The sequence below is a fragment of the Panthera tigris genome, chromosome B2 (assembly GCF_018350195.1).
Source record: "Panthera tigris isolate Pti1 chromosome B2, P.tigris_Pti1_mat1.1, whole genome shotgun sequence".
Taxonomy (NCBI): domain Eukaryota; kingdom Metazoa; phylum Chordata; class Mammalia; order Carnivora; family Felidae; genus Panthera; species Panthera tigris.
This window is the reverse complement of record NC_056664.1, coordinates 27,181,950-27,207,396: the sequence shown is the minus strand read 5'-3', so window position 1 is coordinate 27,207,396 and position 25,447 is coordinate 27,181,950. Positions and strand designations below refer to the sequence as shown.

Genomic DNA, 25,447 nt, shown 5'->3' with positions numbered 1-25,447 from the left:
TCCCTTTGGAGTAGACACAGAGAGGTGCCCAGCCCAGCCTCCCATTTTGTCCTCTGGTCTGCACCACCTCCCTTCTGGGCCTCCCCCATCAGTCCTTGTGTGGCCAGGCCAGCTCCCAGGCCTCCGGCTCTCCTCCTCCCACTTCCAGCCCCTGTCCCTGGTCAGACTACATTTCCTTGCACGTGTAATCCAATAACTAACTGTCGGGTCTCATTGGAAGTGATTCCTCCCGAGGGCACATCCTCTCTCCCAGCCTGACTCTTACTTAGAGAAGAATTGGCCACACTGGGGTGGAGTGTTCTCCTATATAAGGTAGTTTCAAGATGGCACAGTTTTTTGGTGGACAGCATTGAGACTAAGGATTGTAAATCTAGTGACAGTTACCCCTTCAGGACTGAATATAAATACAGCTATCTCACTTATCTCACTCAGTGTCAGCCTTCTTTCTGCATTTTTTCTTTCTTTCCTTTTTTTTTCTTTTCTTTTCTTTCGAAACATCAGATGGAAAAAGGAAAGGAAGTGGAAACAAACGCAAACATGAATCCTATTCGACTGGATTTCCAGAGTCTCTAAACTTTGGTTTTTTCTCTATCTATACCCCTCTGCTTAAAGTTCCGAAACTGTTCCAGGATTGCTCCTTCGCAGCAACGGGGAGCGGCGGGGAGGCACGGGGGGGGGGGAGGGAGTCTCTGCGGCGCCCCAGCTTGTCGCCCTCTGCTAAGCAACTGTTGGCGGAGCTTACAGACCCTGTCAGAAAGAGAGAGGATAGAACTTTACCTTTGGGCGTGTGACACCCTGGCGTGTGGCTGAGGGCTGCAATGTCTAAATGAAGTTGACAGATGGTGTCAGTGCGGGCACAGGGGGAAGGCAGCTAAGGAGGCTCCCGGCGGGCGGCGAGGGCAGCACCAGCACCAGCGGCCACACCATTCGGCCCAGGATGAGACAGGAGGAGGATGAGGAGGAGGAGGAGGAGGAGGAAGGAGGAGGGGGAGGAGAAAAGGGGGAGGCGGGAGGGATATGAGGAGGGGGATGAAGACCGGGTGGGGGTGAATGGAGGGAGAGGAGGGCGGAGGAGAGAGCAGAGGGAAAGGAGGAGGAGAACGGAGAGGAGAAGAATGGGTGGGTCCGCTCTGAGGGCTTGGCTGGTTTTGGGGATGAGAGGCAGGGGTGCTGTAAGGGGCAACGAGAAAGAAGATTTCATAAAGTTATAGGTGGTCGAGTTTTGCTGGGGATGGGGGTCGTCCTAGCAAAATGTGAATGAGTCTGTAGTCCCTCTGTTTGAAAGAGGGTGGGTAGGTGAGAGGGAAAGTGGCCGAGAGAAGAATTAAAAGGCCGAGGAGAACCCTGGAGAGAGGGGAGCAAGATAAGAGCTGGAGACTGCAGCCAGGTTGGGAGGGGGGAGGAGTGAGCGTTGAGGCCGAGCGCTCCCTCCCCAAGGCGGCGCGGAGAGTGGAGGGGGCAGGGCGGGGTGGGGGTGGAGGGACGGAGAGAGGGAGGGAGGGCGGCCGGGGGGAGGGCGCGGGAGGGAGGAAGTCTGAGAGACAGAGCGAGGAGCGCTCCTGAAGGGAGACGTCGGGCTCGTCCCCGGGGTCCCTGCCGCGGTCCCAGCTCGCGGGCGCAGCTGCCCTGCGCCGGGCCGCTTTGGTTCCTCGGGACCGGAGGCCGTTGCGCAAGACAAGGGCCCGAGGCTCCGGGGAGGGATGCGCCGGGCGTTGCCTCCGGCCCGCCGCCGCCGCCGCCGCCAGAAGCCCCAGCGGAGCTGAGGGAGGCAACGCCGAAGCTCTGGCTCGCAGTGGCCACCGCTGCAGCCCGAGCGGCGGTCTAGGGCGCTCGCCGGGCTTCTGGGCCGACCCCGTTCCGGCGCCTCCACTCCCGGCCCCGGGCCCGCCCCCGCGGCCCGGCCTGGCTCACGGGTCCCAGATGACCACCGAGGGCGGGCCGCCGCCGCCCCCGCCGCGCCCGCCGCCGGCCCCGCTCCGCCGCGCGTGCAGCCCGGCCCCCGGCGCGCTCCAGGCCGCCTTGATGAGCCCGCCGCCCGCCACCGCCGCTCTGGAGACCACCTCGTCGTCTTCGTCGTCGTCCTCCGCCTCCTGTGCCTCCTCCTCCTCCGCCTCCAACTCGGCCAGCGCCTCCTCGGCAGCCTGCAAGAGCGCGGGCGGCGGCGGCGGCGGCGCGAGCGCGGGGAGCGGGGGCGCCAAGAAGGCGAGCTCGGGGCTGCGGCGGCCAGAGAAGCCTCCCTACTCGTACATCGCGCTCATCGTCATGGCCATACAGAGCTCGCCCAGCAAGCGCCTGACACTCAGCGAGATCTACCAGTTCCTGCAGGCGCGCTTTCCCTTCTTCCGCGGCGCCTACCAGGGCTGGAAGAACTCCGTGCGCCACAATCTCTCTCTCAACGAGTGTTTCATCAAGCTGCCCAAGGGCCTCGGGCGACCCGGCAAGGGTCACTACTGGACCATCGACCCAGCCAGTGAGTTCATGTTCGAGGAAGGCTCGTTCCGCCGCCGGCCGCGCGGCTTCAGGCGGAAATGCCAGGCGCTCAAGCCCATGTACCACCGCGTAGTGAGCGGCTTGGGCTTTGGGGCCTCACTGTTGCCGCAGGGCTTCGACTTCCAGGCGCCCCCATCGGCGCCGCTCGGTTGCCACGGGCAGGGTGGCTACGGCGGCCTCGACATGATGCCCGCGGGCTATGACGCAAGCACAGGCGCCCCGAGCCACGCGCACCCGCACCACCACCATCACCACCACGTCCCGCATATGTCGCCCAACCCGGGCTCCACCTACATGGCCAGTTGCCCTGTGCCCGCCGGGCCTGGGGGCGTCGGCGCGGCTGGGGGTGGCGGCGGAGGGGACTACGGCCCGGACAGCAGCAGCAGCCCAGTGCCCTCGTCCCCAGCAATGGCAAGCGCCATCGAGTGCCACTCTCCCTACACGAGCCCTGCGGCGCACTGGAGCTCGCCCGGCGCCTCGCCTTACCTCAAGCAGCCGCCCTCCCTGACTCCCAGCAGCAACCCCGCGGCCTCTGCAGGCCTGCATTCGAGCATGTCCTCCTACTCGCTGGAGCAGAGCTACCTGCACCAGAACGCCCGCGAGGACCTCTCAGGTAACGCAGTGAGCCGGTAGCGGCCCGCTGGAGGCGTCGCCTCTATCTAAGCTTTCGGGCTCCCAGGCTACTGCAACTTCCAGGGAGTCGCCGAAACCTAGGGGTCTGAAGGCACTGGGAGGAGCGGGTGCTGAGGGGAACGGGAACCTTATCCATCAGGGGGAGAGATTGAGGTCATACTGCCTTCTCTCATAGCTTTGGCCAAGAGCTGGGCCTCCAGAATTTGCACTGCCAAGAGGATGGTGCAAAGTCGCCTGCCTCCCTAGCGTCTCTGGGTGACCCTATGGACTGCAGGTCTCAAGTCTCAGGACCGACTTAGCTTAGAGAGAAAGAATGTTCTTGGGGGAGCCTGGCCAAAGAGCTGTATCTGCTTCCCTTTGTGTGTGACTGTGTTTAGTTTGTTTTGCTGTGCTTTCCTCCCAAAGTAAACGTCAGAAAGGGAGATGTTCTGTATCTTGAGGGTGTGGGTGGGGAGGGGTTGCAACTGGGCAGGAGTCGAGAGGAGGGGAAATGAGGGAAGGGCAGAGAAGAAAGGGGGGGAGGGGGAGGGCAGGATCTTTCACAGAAGGGAGGTGTTTCTAGTGGGGAGGGGCAACAGCCTGTTGAGGAGCCCCTTACCTCCCAACACAGAGCACCAACCTTGGTGAGGCCAGTCTTTCCTAGGTCAGAAGGATCTGAGGCCCACATTGTGCCCCCCTCCCCAAGAAATATTTGCCTCTTGGACTTCACTTGTGTTGCTGGTGTAAATTATGTTGGTTGAAGATTATGAAAATTTATTGACTTGCCAAAGGCGATGAAAGGTAGGAGGGGGAGAGATGGGGTGGAGGAGGTAATTTGAATATTTAGCCATATTTACGGGGACAGTGGAGATAAACTCTCTCACATTAACTAACCCCTCTGAAGCATCCACAGCCTGTGGATTAAAATCAGGCTAATTTGCCCATCAAATGGTGCTCTAGCTCACACTTACCTTTCGCCCCATTTAAAAATATGTCACAGGATGATGCATACATATACATGTTTGTGAATCAGTGTACCACAAGAGCTTCAAGGGACACGGAAAGCCCAGAAATGGGCAAAAAGATGGTTCCCTGGACGGTGAAATTTCCCAAATAGGCCTTTTAAATGCGGGTCTCAGAGGTTAACTAAACAAAGACAGTCTCGGCAGGACCACACGGGAGAGGATTTTAGCCTGACTTAACCCACTGAGAGCAGAGTCTTGTTCAATTTTTATGGGAATTTCAACAAGTAACCAATACAGACGACCTTTCCCTCTCTCTCTTTTTTTAATCCCCTGGGACTGGCTGTCAATCATTGCTCACCCCAGGACGGCGCCCACTCCCCCACTCTCCTGCCCACTTCTCTCCCGCCCTGCCCGCTGCCCTCCTTGCTTTCCCTGTTCTCCCTCTCCACACAGGCTCTACTCACTTTAAACCCAGATTCTGAGGTTTCGCAGCTGCAGTGAGACTACACTAAAAATTAAAAACAAAAGAACTCAAAAGAAAGAGACTTAGGATTCTTCTTTGAGACCACCTTCGCCCCACCCAGTACATCGGGGCACACGCACAAGTCCCAGAAATTCGGGGATCCGGAAACAGGACACTTGGAGAACGAAAACGGCGGAACCAAAGCACGCCGGCCTCCCGCAGCGACCTTCCCGGAGAGTCTTGCACGACCTTTGGGCAGAGCTTAGGGATGCTGGGGAGGCCATGGATTGGGCCAAAGCCTACCGGGACGCTTTGCTCCTTCCCTTGTCTTCTGGGTCCGGTCCCTTTCTTCTGTCCGCACCCCCCCCCCCCCCGCCCTAGTTGGCAACCTCTAGTCGACAGGAGGTAGGGGCTCAGCAGGAGCAGGCTGGGTTCGAGGACGCCTGGTTAGGAGTGCGCCGCCCGCGGGGCCGCGGGCCACCGAGAGACTAGGGCCTAGCGAGGAGCCGGGAGGCCCAGCAGGGCCGAGACTGTGGGCCAAGAAGATCTCCCCCAGTAGACGCACACGCGCGCGCGCGCGCGCGCGCACACACACACACACACACACACACACACACGGCACACCCACCGGGGACCGCGGTCCCACTCCAGACAGGGAGGCCAAGGTCCGCGTGCTCAGGGAGGCCCCGCAGTCCTCGTTAAGTACTGTGAGACTTTCAAGATGGAGCTAGGGCTTTTATCCCTCACTGATCACATCAAAGAGCTGACGACGGCCTTCGGTCTTAAGGTATGACTTTAGCTCTGGGTCCCGCTATTTTGAGATCATAGAAGTGGCACCGAGAAGTGCTGTAACGTGATGGGTGAAGGCACCTGTGTGTAGAGAACAACAAGCACACACCGGAGCGCAAGGACCTATTGCTGCTTTACGAGAGCAGTGCGGCGCGCCGTTGGCGACAATAGATGTTACCGGGCAACAAACGTAGCCCAAGTCAGGGACCACTTAGCCTGGTGGCTCCGTAAACCCTGGGATGCTGCCAGGCCAAGGCGGTGAGAGCAGGGCGCGAACGCTGCGGGCGGGCGAAAACGGTTTTAACGCACTTGAAAATCGAATCCGGCCCGGCACCAACGTGTGCTTTATGGTGCCATAAGGCACGGGTATCTAGGAAAGACGCGGGTTAAGTGGTCTAATCCAGCCCGGTGCGGAAACAGACCCGATCCGGGAGAAGTCTGGGCCCCGGCGCGCTGCGACACCGCGGGCCAGTGCGCCCCGGGGCCAGGAGGCGCAGAGAAAGCAAAAGCAAAAGTCGGCAGTGGGTTGGCGCCCAACGGCCGGGCTCAGGGCCTCCGCAGAGGAGCGGCCCCAGTGCAGAGGACTGAGAGCCGTCTCGGTCCTCTGCCATCCCGGAACTCTGTCAGGGGCTGCCCGCGCTGCCGGACGTCTGGGTCTGCAGCTGAGCGCTTATGGAAGGACATTATCTGCTCCCTGGAGTCGGGCTTCTCTAGAGGAAGCCTGCGACTTTCAGGACCTACGATGACCTGCACTTTCCTTCCAGGCCCTTTGTCTTGCAAAGGGGTTGTTTTCTGTCACCTCCTTTTGGGACAAAGAATAATCCCTGCTGTGACCTGCTACTCTGACTGGGCCACTTAGTTGGGAAATAAGACAGGAGGCTTGAAACTAGAAGTGGGAGCGACAGTGGCGTTTCTGGGGCAGGGGACTTGGCCTCTGCAGCTGGGGCTTTGGCAGCAAGGTCCAGGAGCCCTGCGTTTAAGGACCCCATCAGAGAGCGTGGGCCAAATGGTTCCCGTGTTGGTGCCCCCCCTGCGATTAAAGCTGTGGTGAGACTCCAGGAATAATAGGGGAATTCAGACACTCTACAACTCGGTTGAGAGGAAGACCATGCTCTTTGCGGGTAACATCAAAACAAAACATAGTGATGGCAGAGTCCTCCTCGGACTCAGTTTGAAACTTTGAGAAACTTCTGGAGATTGGGTTTGCTCTACCAGTTTTGTTACAATAGACAAAAGGACACATCAACCCCTTTCTCACCCTGAATCAAAATAAGGCATGAGTTAAGTTAAAATTTAAAAAGTGATATGTCCCATCCTCAGACTGTTTGTGAAGAGTTTTTCTTTTCTTTCGTCTTTCAGTGGGACTGCCTCGATACCAGCATCACTCTACCCCAGTGTGCGACAGAAAAGATTTTGTCCTCAACTTTAATGGCATTTCTTCTTTCCATCCCTCTGCAAGCGGGCCATATTATCACCATCACCACCACCAGAGCGTCTGCCAGGATATTAAGCCCTGTGTCATGTGAATGGAGGGAAGGAGGCCATGCCAAGGCCGCTCTCGGCTCTCTTCCTCCACAGGGCAGAAGTAACTGAGGTGGACTCCCACAATATGCACGGCGCTAGCTGTAAGTAGCACACCAGTCACTTAGCCAGAATCCCCAGGCCAGCGCTGTTCACGGATACTTGTCTACCATTGGTAGAAGGACAGCCCCTGGTAAAGTAATGCCCCTCATATGAATATGTGCAGGCTCCCAGTGAGGGGGAGAGCCAACTGAGAACTCAACTTCTTAGCAGAGATGGTAAAAAGTTACCACATGAAAAACATAAACATGTAACTCTGGGATCTTCATTACCTTCCGTAATCAGGGTCTGAAAAACGCAAGTTGTGTGTGTGTGTTTTTCTTTGTCTATGAAAATTTTTGTGCTTTTCAAAAAGGCAGTGCTAAGCACAAGACTTCAAGAAAGCCTCATCTTGTTGCCTAGCCAAGTAAGAGAATTCTGTTTCGCCAAACACTAAGTTTGGATACAGGTGCCAAAGAACATTATTAAGAAAGTATTTAGAAACAATGTGTCTAGTTTAAGAAAGTGGTTTTCAGTATTGTGACAATACAACGTTTTTTTACAAGGTTGTTTTCTACCACCATATTTTAAAGATATTTTTATGATTTTCGTGTATACTCACACTTTGCTTGTATTTTAAAAGAAGGATATATTTGCACTTATGTATACTTTTACAGTTTGCCAAACTATTTTGATGTAAAATTTTTTTCAATAAAATATATATAACAAATAGCTGTTTTAGGGATCTATTTCCTCCACTGGTGTCCTGGGATCACCAGGTTCTCTCCTCTGCCAGCCGGCAATGCAACTCTACACTGTGGGGTGTTTTTTTTTTTTTCCAAGTTGTATAATTGACGTGGTGTGGGGTCTGTGCCTTGAGTAACACAGGCCAGGTTCTGATTGTGGGTCTTCTCAGGAGAGAAAGAGAAGAAGGAACTTCTTCTGTTCTTTCTTTCCTTCACCCTAGCTCTTTCTGGCTAAACAAAAACCAGAAGGTAAAAGGAACTTAAGAGAAAACCAGGCAAGATAATGAAAAGCAAGAGTCTGATTTGAGGAAACCAAGTTTCATGCCCCTTTTGTTCTCTTTCCTGTGGCCAAGGAGAGTTTTGCCTTTTGCTCTTTGCTCTTCCCCACCAGCAGGCAGTGATGGGGCAGAGTGGAAAGTCACCATCTAGGGCTGGGCTGAGCCTGGGCTCCTGTGAGCTCAGTGGAGGCAAGAAAGGAGTGGTATCCAAAGAATAGGACCAGCTTCCCCTTTTCAAGTCACAGTTTTGTTGATTACATTTTATTGTGGGTGCTGGTCAGATCCTAAAGTGTCCAGAGGCAGATGGCTGTGGAGAGGTAATGGGCGTTCTGTGAGCATTCGATCTTTTAATTTCTTTGGAGAGTAACAGAAGCAGGTACTCATCCTCAAAAAAAGGTGTTCTGTGACTGCTGTCTGTCCCCACTCCCAATTCAGAGCCTGGCCAACCCTGCTTACCAGAAGCACTCTCAACCCCCACACATCTCTCCCCTTCCTCCCTTGTCCCCTATGCTCCCCCCTTTCTTTTAACAAGGGATCTCCTTCAGGGATTCCTTCAGAGCCCCTTTCCCTTGCTCCATGTCCCAAGGTTCCCCAACCATGAATGCTAAAGGCAGGGCTGGTAAATCTCTGGATTAAAAAGAGAGAAAATAGGCCAACTAGGCAGCAGGACTTGCTTCTTGTCAGCCCACCCTCCTCTGACCAGTCCTTCAAAGTCATGGGCAGTTTCAGTAACAGTCAATCTGAGCCGTATCAGAGAGGTTCTCAACCCATGATCAAGCTGCGGATTTTCCTTCCCAACTTGGGTCTGGTGTTTTGCTCTTAGTTTTGTTTTTGCTTTTGCTTTCGAAAACTCACCTTTGTTTCTCATGCCCTAAAAGGTCTTTCTCCCAGTCACCAGGCACTTAATACTACTCAGTAGATATCTCACACAGAAGGTTTTTGTATTCCAAGCAAATTTAAGTCCAAAGACAGTCTCATTAGTAAAACATCTTGTTTTCAAAAGTCTTAACCGTCTTCCTAATCCTTAGGTTTCCTTTCTATATTTTCCAAAATTAATCAGTGATTTAAACATGTCTTTTGTGTCTCCATTATCATATTTGCAGTTAAATAGGGCTTTTTTTCCCTTTTTATACTGAACTACACAAGGGCCTGCTATAAATTATGAAGTCAGTTTCAGAGTTTGCTCCGACCACAGTGCTGTGTTTACATTCCTTCCAAGGCAGCCGGCATGGTCGTAATTTATATCCTAAACACTTGAACGTAACTTGTTTATACAGAGAATGACAAGACCTCAAAGACAAAAACGCTGAGTCTCTCCGGGGTGACTGCTTTGGAAAGGCTAGCGCGCCCCCTAGTGGCACAAGGAGACCCAGGCACGCAATTATTCATGGTTGTTTCAAGCTGTGGAAGAACTTGACCCATTTTGTGCTTTTCCACATCCCTATAGTGTGGAGATGTCGCTCCCATTTACAGATGTGTACTAGGTCATGGCTAGCAGGGTTACACTTCCGTTTTCATTTCGCTTTTTTTTTTTTTTAAGTAAGCTCTACACCTAATGTGGGGCTTGAACTCATGACCCTGAGATCAAGAGTTGCATGCTGTATCCACTGAGCTAGCCAGCCTGCCCTCATTTCACTTCTTTTAAACCCATCACATGTAAAAACCTGGAATCAATGTTGCAAACACAGGCACAATGGCAATCTTCACTTGGAGGGGTTGATAGACACAGACTGCTGGGCCCACCCCCCAGGTTCTGACTCAGTCTGTCTGGGAAGGGGCTCAAAAGTTTATACTCCTAATAAGTTCCCAGGTGATAATGATGATGTTGGTCTAGAGACCACACTTAGAAAACCACAGGTCTAGGAAGGTAGTCTCACTTACAGATATTTTATAGGTTCAGATGGGTAGGTATTGAAGCTAGTCCATTAATTGTTAAGCAAAGATCTAAAAGGATTTTTTAAAAATAGTTTGTACACCCAAATACCTCTGTGACTGATTACTGGAGAAGTGCAAAGCCTAATTTTGAAAATAGAAACCTGCTCATTTTTATCCAAAGCACTGAGGCCTCTTATTATATTCTAGTAAACTTTGCAGAGAAAAGTCATGTGGAAACACTAAAGTCTACCTGCTTCAGTAGAGCAGTAAGTTTAGGTACTTACACACACCAGGATGTTGAAATTCTCCAAATGGAAGGAGGTGGTGATTGGAGCAAGTAGGAAAGGAAATCCTTTATTAGTTATAAAATCTTTTAAGGAACACAGAAAAGGCAAAGAAAGGAAGCTGTGATTTCCATATATAGAAGTAGTGATTCCTAGATACAGATGGGTCAGGCAGAACCATAGGTGGGCAGAGAGAAGAGAGAGACAGAAGGAGAGAGACAGACAGATGGAGGGAGAGGGAGGGAGAAAATAGGGGGGTAAGAAATGGGGTGAGGGAAGAAGGACAGAGAAGGGGGAAAGAACGAGAGGGAGGGATAGAGGAAGGGAAGGAGATAGACAGAAAAGAGAGAGAGAGAGATCTGGAAAGGAGGAGTCTCTGAAAAATATTTCATGAATCCCTGTCCCAAAGCTAGCAAAGCAGATTTGAAGCTAGACTGCCATCCTCAGAGGCAACTATTATCTCTCCAAGTGTGCAATGCCAAGACATTGACTGAAAGGCCCATGTACTTGTTTTGCTTGGCTTCTGCCTGGATTCTGAGGAAGTAAGTGAATTCTCTAGTTGTGCACGCTCAAGTTTTCTGAACTGCTGCAGCAACTTCTAGAGAATTTAGGGTAATAATCTTGATTTACATTTTAGAAAGTAGAAATCTGATTTCAGGGAAAATTTTTCAGGTGCATAGTATATATATGCCACTGTATGGAATTAAATGGAATCAGCACCTCCTTCCTAAAGGAAAAACTGTCTTGTGGATTCATATATACCTAATTACTGTTCATAATGGGGATTAATTCAAAACAGGCACCAACTTATTTAGAATGGAAATATATTTTAATATATTTTATCAGAACGGAAATATATTTTACCAAACCTGCCTCTATGAAACACTATCTGAGCAAGGAAAAACACCACAGATGTAGACATTGGGCCAGAAAGAGCCACGGCACATGGGTGTCAAGATCATTTGGGAAAAAATGAAAGTCCTGGAAGTGGTTTTGGAGTTCAGGGTGCCCTGAGTCCACAGAAATCCAACTGATAAATATTCAGCTCTCCAGTTCCTGGGGGACTTGTCCAGCCCAGTGTCGATTCACCAGTCCACTTGGCATAGTGTGTGCAGGAAAGAGAGAGAGAAGGTCTGAGAGCAGTGTGGAGGCTATGTCCTCAACAACATCCCCCCCATCCCCCAAATAGAACACATCTTATTTTCCCAGCTTGCGAGTTGCTGTCTTACAGATAGAAAGAGACCCAGGGAGCCTCGGCCAGAGCCAGTCGGTGGCTTGGGCCCCCAGACTGTACCATGCCACCTCCAAGAACTGGCAGAGCACCTCCAGCATCACAAACTGCTTTGAATTAGATAAGGTTTGGCCCCAGAGTGTGGGTAGAGGAAAACCTCCTCCCCCTCCCTCTCCTGGTGATCACTGGGGTTGCTTTTCATGTGCCACAACCTGAACGCAATCCCTCATCTACAGGGAAAATAATTAATCCCCCATCACTGGATGCTCTGGCTATTGTCATTTGGACTTTATCTAGGACATTTCATTCCCATTTCCTAAGCACTTCTCCACGGTGCCCCTCTCATGGCCCATGAGGCTGTCTTTGTCATCTTTGCTTTGTTTTTTATTATAGAGGAGATGGAGGCAAGGCCCAGGAACAGCATCTGGCAGTGGGTAATGAGGCAGCTGGTGTGCATCCCCTTCTCTGGGGGGCAATTCAGTGTGCAGAGCCTCATGCTCTGCTCTATCTACATGAACTCATGTCATCCAGGCTCCCCTTAATCTGTTCACCTCAGCACTAAGCAGACTGAGGCATCAGTAAATCATGAGTGGATGAGCCACAGGATGATGTACGCCAATGGCTAGTCTTCAAGATGAAGGAGAGAAGCTGCTATTAGGAAAGAATGACTTTAATGGATTGAAACACTAGTTACTAGGTAACTAGGCCAGTACTTAGTGTCTGAATAGGGATTCCCAAGATATCAAATCAGCTGACATGCTCCCATGTTGGGAGTTCAGCAATTACTTGAGGAAGCATTTGTACACTCCACAGTGGGTCACAGCCCAAGTGCCTGGTAGAGGGACACAGAGAGCTTTGAAAACCACTCATGGCCATTCCATCACCCACCCAGCCAGCTGAGTTGGCTCCTAGGGAGGGGGACCTGAGCCGCAGTGTTCTTAAAATTTCCCCATGGTGCTTTTACTCTTCTGGCCAAGATTGACAACCACAATTGAAGATTACCTTGTTTACATATTACAGAAATCCTTTGCGGAAGATGTTATCAACACAATCTTGTTGGTTTGCAGATGAGAAAAGGCCAGCCCAGCCATTTAGCTGGTGTCTACACTGGCTCCTCTGTCTATAAAGCGTGTGTCCTACAGCTTTGGCAAATCAGATGCCCCAACTTGTCCCACACAGTCACATAGAATCTCTGGGTGGGGCTGAAGTGTCAGGAGCCCTGAAAACTCCCCAGGTGAAGCCCTACTCTATCTTCCTGCACACTGGGCTGAATGGCAGGTCTGGCCTCAGACTCTTCCTTTGTGTTCAGGGAAGACCTACAGGGAAGGAAAGCACAGGCCAGCACAGCCATGAGGTGTAACTTCACAGTAATCACTTACTAAGGTTCTTTTCCAGAAGAAAAGTTGAGTTGGGGGAAGGCAATGAGTTGGGAAGGAGACACGTGAAAGGACAAGCAAGGAATGTTAGAGCCCTCACCCCTCTCTCAGGGCTACTGGAACTGGCCAACTGGGGCTGTGCAGAATCACAGCATCACTCAGCATGTCACTGCAATTAGGACATCTAGGTGATAAAACAGGGTTTCACCTGCTCAGGGCTTCCTACAGGGCAGTTGTCAATATTGTAATTGGATGGTGATAGTGAAGGTAATGATGTGCAGTCCCTAGCCCCTGTGCACTAAGACTAGTAGTCCAGCCATAGTGTCAGATAGGAGATACCCCTCTCTGTGACTGGGGACAAGGTCAAGTGCATCAGAGCCATTGCTTAAAGAAAACACACATGGGCAGACATGCACACAAACACAGGGGACACAGACACACAGACACATGAACACAGACACACAATCTTCTATTCAGTTGTGATTTAACTCCAAGTAAGGAAAGGTTGACATTTTATCACACCTGCCATCTTTCCAAGTCTCCGAGTTGACTACAACTATGTAATATTCACCTTCTGAGGTTTCTTTTTGCTAATGTCAGGACTTTCTCCTCCTTTAATTCCAGAAGTGTAAAGAACAGGCTATGTTAAATTAAATGGTGACTTTTGTTTTCAAAGACCAAACTGAGCCTCACCCCAGTCATAAACAAGGTTCGAACCAGGCATAGTACAATGTTGTCCAAGGAGCAGCAGCTTCCTGGAGCAGCAGCACAACAACATATAGTTATTTATGGCATGGTGCTTGAAGGGTGCTTTAGTTTTTCCTCCAAGTGGTGAGGTCCCAGTGGGCTCTGATTCTGTCAGCCTCTGAACACTGGATGTATCCTTACAATGATAAGAACTGGGGTGGTGAGCAAGAGAGATACCCTCTTCCTTTTGGATGGTCCCTTCTTTACAGGCAAGTCTCAAGTCTCCAGAGGAACCAGACAGGTGACCAGCAGGAAGTCCTCAACTAGATGTGAATCAATCAATGAATGTCTGAGCCAGGAACACATGAAAGACGGCACACCAGCTTTGGGTCTTCACTAGCAGAGATATAGACAAATGAATGCCCATGAACAGTCCACTCCAAGCTGTAGGGGCAAAACCCTGTTCTTTATCATGACCTGAAAACATCTCCCACAGAGAGTACATACGCTAAAGAAAGTGTCTTTCCAAACAGCATACCCTGTTCACTGAGCATAGGGGTATATGAAGAGCAGAGATGTCAGCGGCAGGCAGAGCTGAGTTCTCCAAAATCTTAACCCTGCCACTTACTGTATTACTTCAGTTTGTGGTGGCTCAGTTTCCTAAACTGGGCAAGGTGGGTACTGATACCAACCTTAAATATTGATGGGATGATTAAAAGGCTACAAAGCAGTTAGTTCCTGGCATAATGTAGGTGGTGAAGATATAGTTCCTCAGTCTTCTACAAGCATAGGAGCAGGGCATGGGAAAGCTGCAAAAGGCCTGATGTCACTTTATGTATAAACCGTGTCCCAACTAAGTCCTAAATGGAGAAGAAATGTTGCTGTTATCAGTGTATGCAGACAGAGGAATTGAGCACAGGACAGTTTTAAGTATTATAAGTATAATTTTACTAAGGCTACCATAACAAAGTACCAAAAATTGGGTGAATTAAGCAATAGGAGGTCGTTGTTTCTTTCTCTCAGTCTCAGAAGCCAAAAGTCCAAAATCAAGGTGTGAGCAGGGTTGGGTTCTTCTGAAGCCTCTCTCCTTGGCTTGTAGATGACCATCTCTGCCCTGTGTCTTCATGTCATCTTCCTTGTGTGTCTGTCTCTGTACCCAAAACTCCCTTTTATAAGTACACCAGTCTTTTTGGATTGGCACCCACCCTAATGACCTCACTTTAACTTGACTACCTCTGTAAAGACCCTATCTCCAAATAAGGTCACTAGGAGTTAGGACTCTAACATGTCTTTTTTTGGGGAACACAATTTTCAGCCCATAATAAATATAAACCAAGCTCACAGCTGAACACAAATACACTTGACTTATTAAGGTTCCAAAACCAGGGCCTTCTCCACTGCCCAAGACAACTTAGAATAAGCAAGCTCTCTGAAGAATGCTCATGATAGCTGGGCCACTGAAGCAGGCCTTCTCTCCATCTACTGCCTTGAGTGTTGAGTGGCCCGGAAGCTAGATTTTGTTTCCTTCAGCTAGAAAATACTCGATAGCCAGCATGTAAGAGAGCCTTAGCCCCTGGCTAGTCTGCATTTTCTTAGGCAAAGCCTCCAAAGTGCTCAGAAATGGGCCCTACAAAGACCATACCTCCCAAAAGAGAAAGAAGATCAGGAAAAAAGATTTTTTCCCTTTTTTAACTGGAGAAGAGGTAGTATTATGAACACAGTATTATGATCATTCAGTGCAGCTCTGCTGGGTTACTGGATACTCAGATTCTCTGCTGACCAGCATGTATAATCTATCAATCTTTAAAGTAGTCTTACAGGGTTTGCATTACTAAACCCATTTCCTAGATGAGCAAACTCATTCACCAGCACAGAGCTAGTAACTAGGAGGGCTGAAACCCCAACTGAACCCATCTGCCTGCACACATCTGAATTGGGCATTAGGGAAAGGAAGGAATTACAGCTGCAGTTGAGGAGGCTTTGCTTAAGGAAAGGCATGTCCAGTATTCCAGGGTGTCCACAATGCCGACCATAGCAATGCATGAGATGTCAGGGTATTTGTCCAAGAAGCTCATAAGTTGCACAAGGCACAGCCCACACTATAGCAGACATCCCCATCCTCATCCCACATGAAGGAACAGACCCCTGATGAGGCCAGGCAAAGGCAGTGGGGCTTCCAGGACTCCTACCCTTTTTTCTAAGGGCCCAGGTGAGAACCATCTGCACAGCCCCCATACCTCACACCATTGGTGGTTGCATGGTTCTCTGGGATCCCACAGTGAGCAGCCTGATCTGCCCTCAGACCAACTTCCCACCCTGGGTATAAGCTGGTTCTGCCCAAGAAAAAGCAGCACTCTTAGTCCTGTTAAGAGGTGAGTTGGAAGGTGTGTGCCAGTCTGAAAAGGGACTTCAGGAAAGCATGGAGAAGAGGAAAGCCAGCTCTCAACATCTAGGATGACTCTGATCCAGACTGACTCTGACATAAGGATCCAAACTCTATTCCCACGAGATCATTGCCACCAACCTGTCCTCCAGTGAACTAAAAGTCCCCTGCAGGCTTGGGGGACACAAGATCTGTCCTCAGGGGGAGCCTGGGGAGCAGGAGGGAAGCTCAGCACTTGCTGGGATTCCAGTTTCCCCATCCTCCCCTCTCCTGATGGCTCTTTGTTTCTCAGACCATAGCGGAGGCTGAGTCACTGAGGGATTTTAATTTGGAAAACAAGATTACAAAAGAAAGAAAGAAACCATGATTCTATTAACAATTATATGCAGAACAAGACCAAAGTTACAACTTTCATTTTTTTCCCTCCAAATTTGGTGCTGACTTTAGATGAGGCTTTCCAGAATTTCAAAGCAGGCTCTATTCTCATGGAACAAGAGTCAACTACAAGAGAAACAGAAGGTTTGGTTCTAGGACTTTTATTTCCTTTAACATCAAGGCCCTGATGAAAATGTGAAACCTGATTTAACTGTTGGGGACAGGAGAGAGCTTGAAGACGCTTTTTAGAAGGAACCAGGGCACAGGGATATTGTAAGAAAAAGGTATAGAAAGCCTGAAAGCAAATGTAGGGAGAAAAGAACTGATAGGCATGTTCAAATTCTCAAGGCCACCCCAGCTTGTTATTTTGGACCCTGGAGGAAGGGTGGGAGATTGGGACCCTCATCCAACTGACTTGAAGACCACCCTGCATTCTTGCCTTTGCAGTTTTTAAAAGCAGCCCCTGCATCTCAGGGCAGAAGCCCAGCGCGGGGTGGGCGGCAAGCTTTGTTGTCCTGTCTTCCTGCCAGTCCTCTTCCTAGCCGAGCCGGAGCTGCCTCTGTCACTGCCTTGTTTGATATTTTCAAATCCGGCCTGAGGCAGATGATGGGGCCACAGGAGGAGAATCCTTCAGGGTGTCTTGTTTGGTTTGGAAATATTTAAATGTCTGCTGCATTTCCTCGGAGAGGGGAAACGTCAGGGCCTGTGGGAGAGCCCTGCACTCTGGCCGCAGCCCTGCAGGGACCCCAGCTCCTCTGCCCCTGACCTGGGACTGAATCCCGGGGGCCCCCTCCCTCCACTCCCATTCGGAGCACCATGAGAAACTCAAGACAGTCCAGACATTCCCCACAACCTGTTTACAGTCAAGTGACTCAGTCCGTCACTCTTCTAAAGCCAATGTAGCAATTGTCCATGATTACAGAAACGTTCTCGGCTCCTGGAAAAATCGCCAACACATTATTAACCTCCGCAATGAGACACATGTTTTTCATAGATTTAACTGCTAGTGGCCACCACAGACGAACATAGCCTTTTAGAATGAAAAGCGTGTAATTAAGACATAATCTATTCTGCTTTGTAATATATGAAGCAGTAAATGGCTACAAAGATTGATTGAATTCTTCAGCTTCCCTTTGGCACGTAAGCACCTTCAAAGCTCTTGGCACCCTGTGTGCTCTAAAGGCAGCAGTGATTGTCACTACTTCACAGCCTATGGGGAGTGTGGACTTAACAGCAAAATGCCTGCCTCTTACTAGGATTCTGGGACCATAATAGTGCTCGATCTGTGATTTACACTAATGCCCGTCTTTGGAACACAGCTAGATTGACAGAAGAACGTGGGAAAGCAGGATATGATACTGATTAACTGATATGGAGTGGGCTTTGCTCAGTCAAAATATTGATGGAGGCAAGGACTTGTGGTAAAAGGAGATTTGATTGTATAAACACACAGCTCACCATTGAAGCTTCCTGCACCAGGCGCATTGCCTGCCTTTCAGGGATAAAAAGCACAGCATGGTTTTTTTCATGTTGTCAGGAGTTTTCTGAGGTCTGTCTTTGACAGGTTAAAAAACTGAACACTTTTTACTTTGTACCACTCCACATGAGGGAAAATCCAATCACTTTATGTTGCTCTGTGCAGAGTCAACATGGCCTGAGGCTGATCGTCCAAGTATATGGATCTGCCCCTCATGGGCAATTTAGAGTCTGCACAAAGGTTCTTGTCAGAGAATCAAACCTTAATCTCTGCTGTTCAAGTCTTATCAAAAGCTAGTTTTTAAGAAATAACATTCATGAGAGATTACCCAAAGATATGCAGTCCATCTTTTCTACATTCCGTCCTAAGTGCACCAGCCCAGCAGAGAACCGAGGATTTAGGAAAGAACTTCTGACTCACGTAGAGTTGCCCTTGTGAGTGGCACTTGGGTGTTAGGCTGAAGCCCACGATGAGGGACGTTAGAACAAACAGCTATTTCATTTTCTCTAATGTATTTACTGGGAAAGTTGTTAAGGGCACTTTCTGTTCCTTCTGGGCATCCTGTAAACACCCATTTGCTTCTAATCTATGAACTTCAAATCACATAAGTGATCACATCTCATTCTTAGCTCTGGTCACAGAAAACTTTCTGAACTCGACCCCCACTCTCTCACCACCCCCCCCCTCCCGCTCCCGCCAATGACTCTAGAACTCTCCTTGGTATGCCTCTTTCATGCTGGCCCTACGTGCCTTCCCTCGCCCCCGACTTCCTCTCTTCTGTTAAATATATCTCTGCAAGCCGCCTAAACCTTTCTCTCTTTTTCTCCCTCCGTATCTTGGAATGCATTTGCTTCACTTTTTAGTGTTTTTATTTGTTATTTTATGTTCTAAATTTTATTTTATTCTTTAATGACCAAACGCACATCATAGACATTCAATAGGCCACTAGCTAGAAACAGAAAACTAAACCTCCCTCTTTTCACTGCCCCTGCATGGCAGAGGTCTTCCATCTCTGTGTGTCTCAGAGATAGTCTACACATATACAAGCATATATATGTGAATGAACTTAACGTCCTCATAATAATTTCAATATGTACTGAAACTAAGTAAGAATTTTTCCAACTTCCAGTTGGTTATTTCCTTTATATTCTTATGCACTTACTGATAAGACCTTAGAGGTCTTGCTGAAAAAAGCTGCGAATCTCCTTAAACACACACACATGCACTCACAAATCACTTTTTTAGTGTGTAGAAATGAGTAAAAGTTTTTCTGCCTGAACTGTTACCCAAGCAAGATTCAAAATCTAGAAAGAGAAGAGAGGAGCAGGAAGCCAAGGAATTCCAACCGCTGGTGTAACCTACTGCAGGTGAAGGCAGATCACAAAAGTGCTTCCACCTCTAAAAGTTTAGTGAGGTTTCCAGAACTAACAGAGGAAGTACAAGGACATTTGCAGCCTGCTGTGTCCCCTTGGGATGCTGGCTCCCATCCTCAGGGACCAGACCAGAATAGTGCAGCAATCTGTGTAGCCGCTTGTGTCCATGTGGTCCAAGGGGAATGCGCTATGGGAGGGAAACCTCAAGTCATCGGTTTTGGAACTTCAAACACGATCTTGTGGCTTTGGGTTTTCTTACAAGAATCAGAAAAGTAAATACACTTTGTTTATATGTAGATGCAGAAACCCTCGAACTGCATTATAAAATGGCAATCTCAGGAGGGTGTGGGGGGTGTAACAACAAGCCCCCTCTCTGTGCCCAGCAGCTGCTGGGAGGAGCTCTGAGTCATCACAGTTACCATTCAGGTGAGCCGGGACAACATTCCTCACTCTACCCTCTTAGAAAATAACAAACAAATCTACCCAGGACTGAGGAGAGAAAAGCTCTCCAGGGTGGACCAAGTAGCCAAGGTCCCAGGCAAGTTGACTGCCTCCAAGTGGAGACAAGATGCTGTTGTTCTAACTGTTGTGCTTTAGAGAAAACAGACGTTCCTGTGCAGTTGCTGACTGGGGTGTGTGTAAGGGGCAGTATGAAAAGAGCCAACCTGGGCGGCTCAGTTGGTTGAGTGACCAACTTTGGCTCAGGTCATGATCTCATGGTTCGTGAGTTTGAGCCCCACATAGGGCTCTCTGCTGTCAGCACAGAGCCCACTTTGGATCCCCTGTCCCCCGCTCTCTGCCCCTTCCCCACCCTTTCCTGCTCTCCTCTCAAAATAAATAAACTTAAAAAAAAGAGCCCAAGTACCTATAATATAGCAGTCAGTTTATATTTATTACCTCATTTAGTCCCCAGTTAGCTTTATGAAACAGACCTCCTGTTATTTTAATAAAAGGACATGAGGTTAACACTGATGAAGTGACCCATCTGAGGTCATACAACAAGATATTAGAGGGACAGAAGAGGAAACCTGGCTCTGTGCTTTGGTTTTGAAAGTTGCCCATTGCCTTTTGGCATCCAGCAAAGGGACACACTTTTCCCAACTTAGAAGTCCCTTCTGAGATCTTTGAAGACAAAACTTTGAACCCTTCTGGCAAAATCCAAAGATTTCAGAAGGTCTACAGCAGTGGTACAATTTGGGGACCCAGGGGACAGTTGACCATCTTTGAAGATAGTTTTCATTGTCACAGTGCGGGGGAGGGTATTTGCTAATGTTGTCTAGTGAGTAGAGGCCAGGGATGCTTCAAAACATCCTGTGTACTCAGGACTTCACCACAACAAGGAATCGTTTGCCTCAACATATCATACAGATTGACAGAAGCTGAGAAACACTGGTCTATTGGTATAAAAAAGTCAATCAAACCTTAAAACTGATTCAACACTTTTTAAGAAGTGTTACAGATCTTTGTTGTTGTTGTTGTTTATTTATTTATTTGGAGAGAGAAAGCGAGGTGCAGAGATTGGAAGAGAGAGAATACCAAACAGGGTCTGCGCTGTCAGTGCAGAGCCTCTGTGGGAGCTTAATCTCACGAACCATGAGATCATGACCTGAGCTGAAATCAAGGGTCAGAGGCTCAACCGACTGAGTGACCCAGGCACCCCGGAAGAGTTATAGATCTTTAAGGAGAGCATGCTTTTTTGAAGCCACATTGTATCCTCCTAATTAAATGTTCTGTGTGTTTGGGTTATTGATGTTAGTTCCTATCACTGAAGATCTCATTGCCCAAACAAGTGTCTTCTCAATAAAATTACCTAAAGAAACATTCCTTGTTTTGCTACAAATTTATACAATACATGAATGTGAGGCTTCACATGAATATGGATGCCAACAGGAAAGGATCCACGCTATATAGCAGGAGAAAGGATGGGATACTTCAGCAAAACCACAGGGCACTTTTTAAAAGTATAATTGACATGCAATTTTTTATTACTTTCAAGTGTACAACATAATGATTTTATATTTACATTACCTTATGAAATGATCACCATTATAAGTCTAGTTACCATCTGTCACTGTAAAAAAGTTTTACAGTATTATTGACTATATTCCCTATGCTATACTTTACATCCCCATATCTTTTATACATCCTCATATATTTTATAGCTGGAAGATTATATAGCTTAATCCCCTTCACTTATTTTGCCCATCTTCCACCCCCAACTCTAGCAACCACCACTTTGTTTTTTGTATTTGAGTCTGTTTCTGTTTGGGGATTTTTGTTCATTCATTTTGCTTTTTAGATTCCACATATAAGTGAAATCATATGGTATTTGTCTTTCTCTGTCAGACTTATTTCACCTTTATGCAAAATTTCATTATTTTTTATGGCTAAGTAATATTCCTCTGTGTGTGTGTGTATGTGTGTGCATGTGTTTAGCACATCTTCTTTATCCCTTAATCTATAGATGAACACTTAAGTTGCTTCCATATCTTGGCTATTGTAAATAATGCTGCAATGAACATAGAGGTGCATATGTCTTTTCAAATTAATGTTTTCACTTTCTTTGGATAAATACCCAGTAGTGGAATTTCTGGATCATATGGTAGTTCTATTTTTAATTTTTTAAGGAAACTCCATACCATTTTCCATAGTGGCTGCACCAGTTTACATTCCCACCAACAGTGTCTGAGGGTTCCCTTTTCACCACATCCTTACCAGCGTTTGTTATTTTTGTTTTTTTGATAATAGCCATTCTGACAGCCATTCTGACAGGCCTTATTAAATAAATAAGATATTTATTCATTAAGATATCATAATGATATCTCATTATGGTTTTCATTTGGGCCTCTCTCATTTGAGTTTTTAAATAATGAGTCATATGAGTTTTCAACAAATTTTTAATGTTAATCCTTTATCAGATATATTATTTGCAAATATATTCTATCCTTCAGTAGGTTGCCTTTTTGTTTTCTTCATAATTTCCTTCATTGTTCAGAAGCTTTTTAGTCAGAGCACTTCTTGTGCATGAAGCATAGTGACTTTGAACATATAAAAACCTCAAATAATAGCAATTTTTAGGGACTCTTCATGAAATGATTCTCCCAGAGTTCCCTGAGTTTATCATGGATTTTAACATCATTTCGATGGCAGCTAGTTTATCGTCATTTCACATGATTTCACATCTATCTCAGACACAGATGCAGCTCTGGCAAAACAAACCCACAGAGGACTCGAACGGAGTCCAGCATAGTGACGGCTCATCCTCCCCCAGATGAAAAAGGAGATGTTTGTAACGTGGCTGCTTCCCCGCCTCTTCACTCCAGGGCATTCCTACATCTGGCAATACTAGAAACCACAAGTCAAACACAGAATAACTCAACTAGCTAACAAAGAGATGATCAAGAAAGCCTTTGGCAATCTAAATTGCTATCATTTCGTTTCTCTTCCTACTTTTCCGTTTTAAAGTTTTTACCAATTCTGGAAGCACCATTTGACTAAGAAGAATGTACACAGATTAATTCTTAAACCGATAACCTAAGTTCCTCAAAAGCTATTGTTTTTCATTCATTGCTGTAACAAAAAAATGAAACATTATTAACATTTGAAAAAAGAAAACAAATAATCTATAATCCCACATTTCCAGAAATGTAAACAATAGACACAGAGGGAGTGAGGAGGGCAGAAATGGATCCACAAACTGCAGCAGGCATGACCTTTGAAAAGCCATACTCAGCTGGAGCCATTTGTGGAGAGACAAGGTATGTTGGTTTTCCACAAACCCAGATTATTATGTAAAATATCTCAAATTTTAAATATTGACTCGTATGTTTTAAGCACTGTGCCAGTTAAGCAAAACACATCTGCAGGTTAAAATTCAAGTAACAGGTTACCAGTTTGAAACCTTTGGTACATAATTTTGCATCTAAACAAAAGGTGAACAGAAGAAACTCCATGTGAGTTTATATATTTTTACAATTGTAATAATTAGAACACATTTGAAAGAATATTCTCCATAATATTTAAGGGACATAGGCTTCTGAACTTGAGAAAATATTGAAATATTAATGAAGCAAAAGAAGGATGTTGGTGAAAGTCCTTATTTTTATCAGTAAAACATGTCTTGGTCCACCACATTTGCACGCATATAAATTAGAACTCATCTTTACTGAGAGAAATCTACCAGTAATATAAGTGTGTATCAATTGAGGATGAAACTGGGCAGATTCTTGGACAAGCAATGAAGTCACTATAACACCCTAGGGCCAGGGTTCCTGGTGCCAACACATGTGGAAGGAATATTTCTGAAGGATTATTAAATTATTAAAAATATGAAATAGTTCGTTTTCAATGCTGAATCCAAATGAATTAATTTGTAGTCCACATCATAAGTGGATGTAACTGTGGAGTATTGCACACGCACTTCTGTAAAGAGATTTCTATCTTTACAGTAAGGGGAAAAAGATTGGCCACTTCAAGCACCCACAATAGAGGGTATCCACCATAACCTGGAAATATGAGTTTATTTATTCATAAGTTGAGTTCACTCAAGTGCTAATGTTTATTTACTGATTACTCTTTCAGCATCCTAGACCCCGGGAATATAAAGATAAACAAAATTGTCGTAGTCCTTGCCCTCATAAAGCACATGGCCTGGTAGAGGAGACGTATAACAAATACAAGTATCTAAATGCCCATAGAATTGTAAAGAAGTAGTAATGCCCATGTGTTCTGCCTTGTGTAAGCAATCTGAAAATCAATGGGGGAAAAATGACAACCAACTATTGGGGCTGTGATTTGTACCTCATCCACAACCCAGAATTCTTGCCTGAAGCTATTAAAGGCATAGCAGTTCTTTAGGGGGGAAACCTTGAAAGTATGAAGGTGAAAAGTGTTATTTGAATTACTTAGATGCTGTCATTAAAATTATACCATTATACCTTTGAAACAAGTAATTCACTACCATGTGAGACAGAACTAGGATACCCTAATCAGATGCTATCAGGGATGATTATTATTCATAGCAATAACTTGTACATTGAGGGTGAGGAGGCAGAGTCACTCTTGCTGCTGGCTCTGGTAAACCCAAATGTAGACTGGCATTTTACTGCTATTCCCTGAAGGAGACCATCCCCCACCCCTAGACTCACTCTAAGATGAGGAAACCTTGATCCACCCCCCAGACGATTTATTAAGTATTTGTTCTTCTGAGGCAATTTCCTCTTGAGCTTATGACCCACCATCACCAAAAATGATTTGCTATTGAAGACATACAGACAACCAACCCTTGACTATAAAACAGGAGTTTCACCAAATAAAGATTTATTTTTGTTTCCTGCTGTGCAGGCTTTGAGTAAGGATTGCCCATGAGGTGTTACAGAGTGTGAGACCAGCAAAGTGCCCTAAGGCTAACTCCAGGCGTGAGAAGGACTAAAATTCAAAGTTCTTTCCACAATTCCCTTCCATCTATTTTATGAATGGAGGTGAGAATCAGGCTGTGTGGTTTTCACAGGCAACAGTGAACTTAAATAAGAATCTAGCTATGCTTCCTCCCTCAGCTGTTTGATTGCCAATCACAATACGGTTCTAGCAAGGCGGCCAGAAAACATGCAAATTACCACTTTTTGGTGCTCCTTCTCAAGACCCACAGCCCAGCTGGTGGAACAAGAAGACTGAGTATAAAACACTGACAGTTGCCTTCAGTGATTCACATGCACATATCTACAGTGTGTAAGTTCTTTCCATGAAGCTGCATGGAGGCTGTGTTTGCAGTGGGAAAACCAAAGACTCGACTGTCCTTATTCCCTCATCAGTACAATGTTTGTAAAACATGCTTTGTGAAGATTAAATAAGATCATTCGAGTCAAATGTTTCAAATATATCCTGGCACATAGTAAATGCTAAATAAGTTTAGCAATGATTGTGGTTTCCTGCTCACCTTTCACTGGCCACTCATTTAACATTTCTGGGCCTCTCCTCCTCAAAAGCAGAAATTGGGCAAGGTGATATCTTGCCAAGTAAGATAGATATCTTGGGTAGATATCCACCCAAGGTGATATCTAAATTTCTTCCTGGCTTTAAAACTCAGTATCAGAGGGGCACCTGGGTGGCTCAGTCGGTTAAGCGTCCGACTTCGGCTCAGGTCATGATCTCGTGGTTTGTGAGCTACAGCCCCGTGTAGGGCTCTGTGCTGACAGCTCAGAGCCTGGAGCCTGCTTCGGATTCTGTGTCTCCCTTTCTCTCTGCCCTTCCCCCACTCACACTGTCTCTCTCTTCTTCAAAAATAAATAAACATTAAAAAAATAAAAAAACCCTCAATATCAGATACTGAGAACAAACTGAGGGTTGATGGGGGGTGGGGGAGAGGGGAAAGTGGGTGATGGGCATTGAGGAGGGCACTTGTTGGGATGAGCCCTGGGTGTTGTATGGAAACTAATTTGGCAATAAGTTATATTTAAAAAAATAAAACTCAATATCAGAAAACAA

At 47.1% G+C, this 25,447-nt stretch overlaps 1 protein-coding gene across 3 annotated transcripts; it reads left to right on the top strand.

Moving 5' to 3' along the window:
• Positions 1–1,531: 1,531 nt before the first annotated feature.
• On the top strand, positions 1,532–24,778 carry FOXF2 (forkhead box F2). Of its 3 annotated transcripts, none has more exons than XR_006217274.1 (4): positions 1,532–3,103; positions 6,679–6,944; positions 22,608–22,722; positions 24,604–24,778. XR_006217274.1 is itself a non-coding variant. In XM_042985268.1 (2 exons), the coding sequence occupies exons 1-2, from the start codon at positions 1,921–1,923 to the stop codon at positions 6,843–6,845; spliced, it is 1,350 nt and encodes a 449-aa protein (XP_042841202.1). In that variant the 5' UTR covers positions 1,532–1,920; the 3' UTR covers positions 6,846–7,555. The 3 variants fall into 3 exon arrangements, 1 of the variants encoding a protein (XP_042841202.1); XR_006217273.1 differs by having other exon boundaries at positions 24,520–24,778; XM_042985268.1 differs by lacking the exons at positions 22,608–22,722; positions 24,604–24,778 and having other exon boundaries at positions 6,679–7,555.
• The last annotated feature ends 669 nt before the right edge of the window (positions 24,779–25,447 follow it).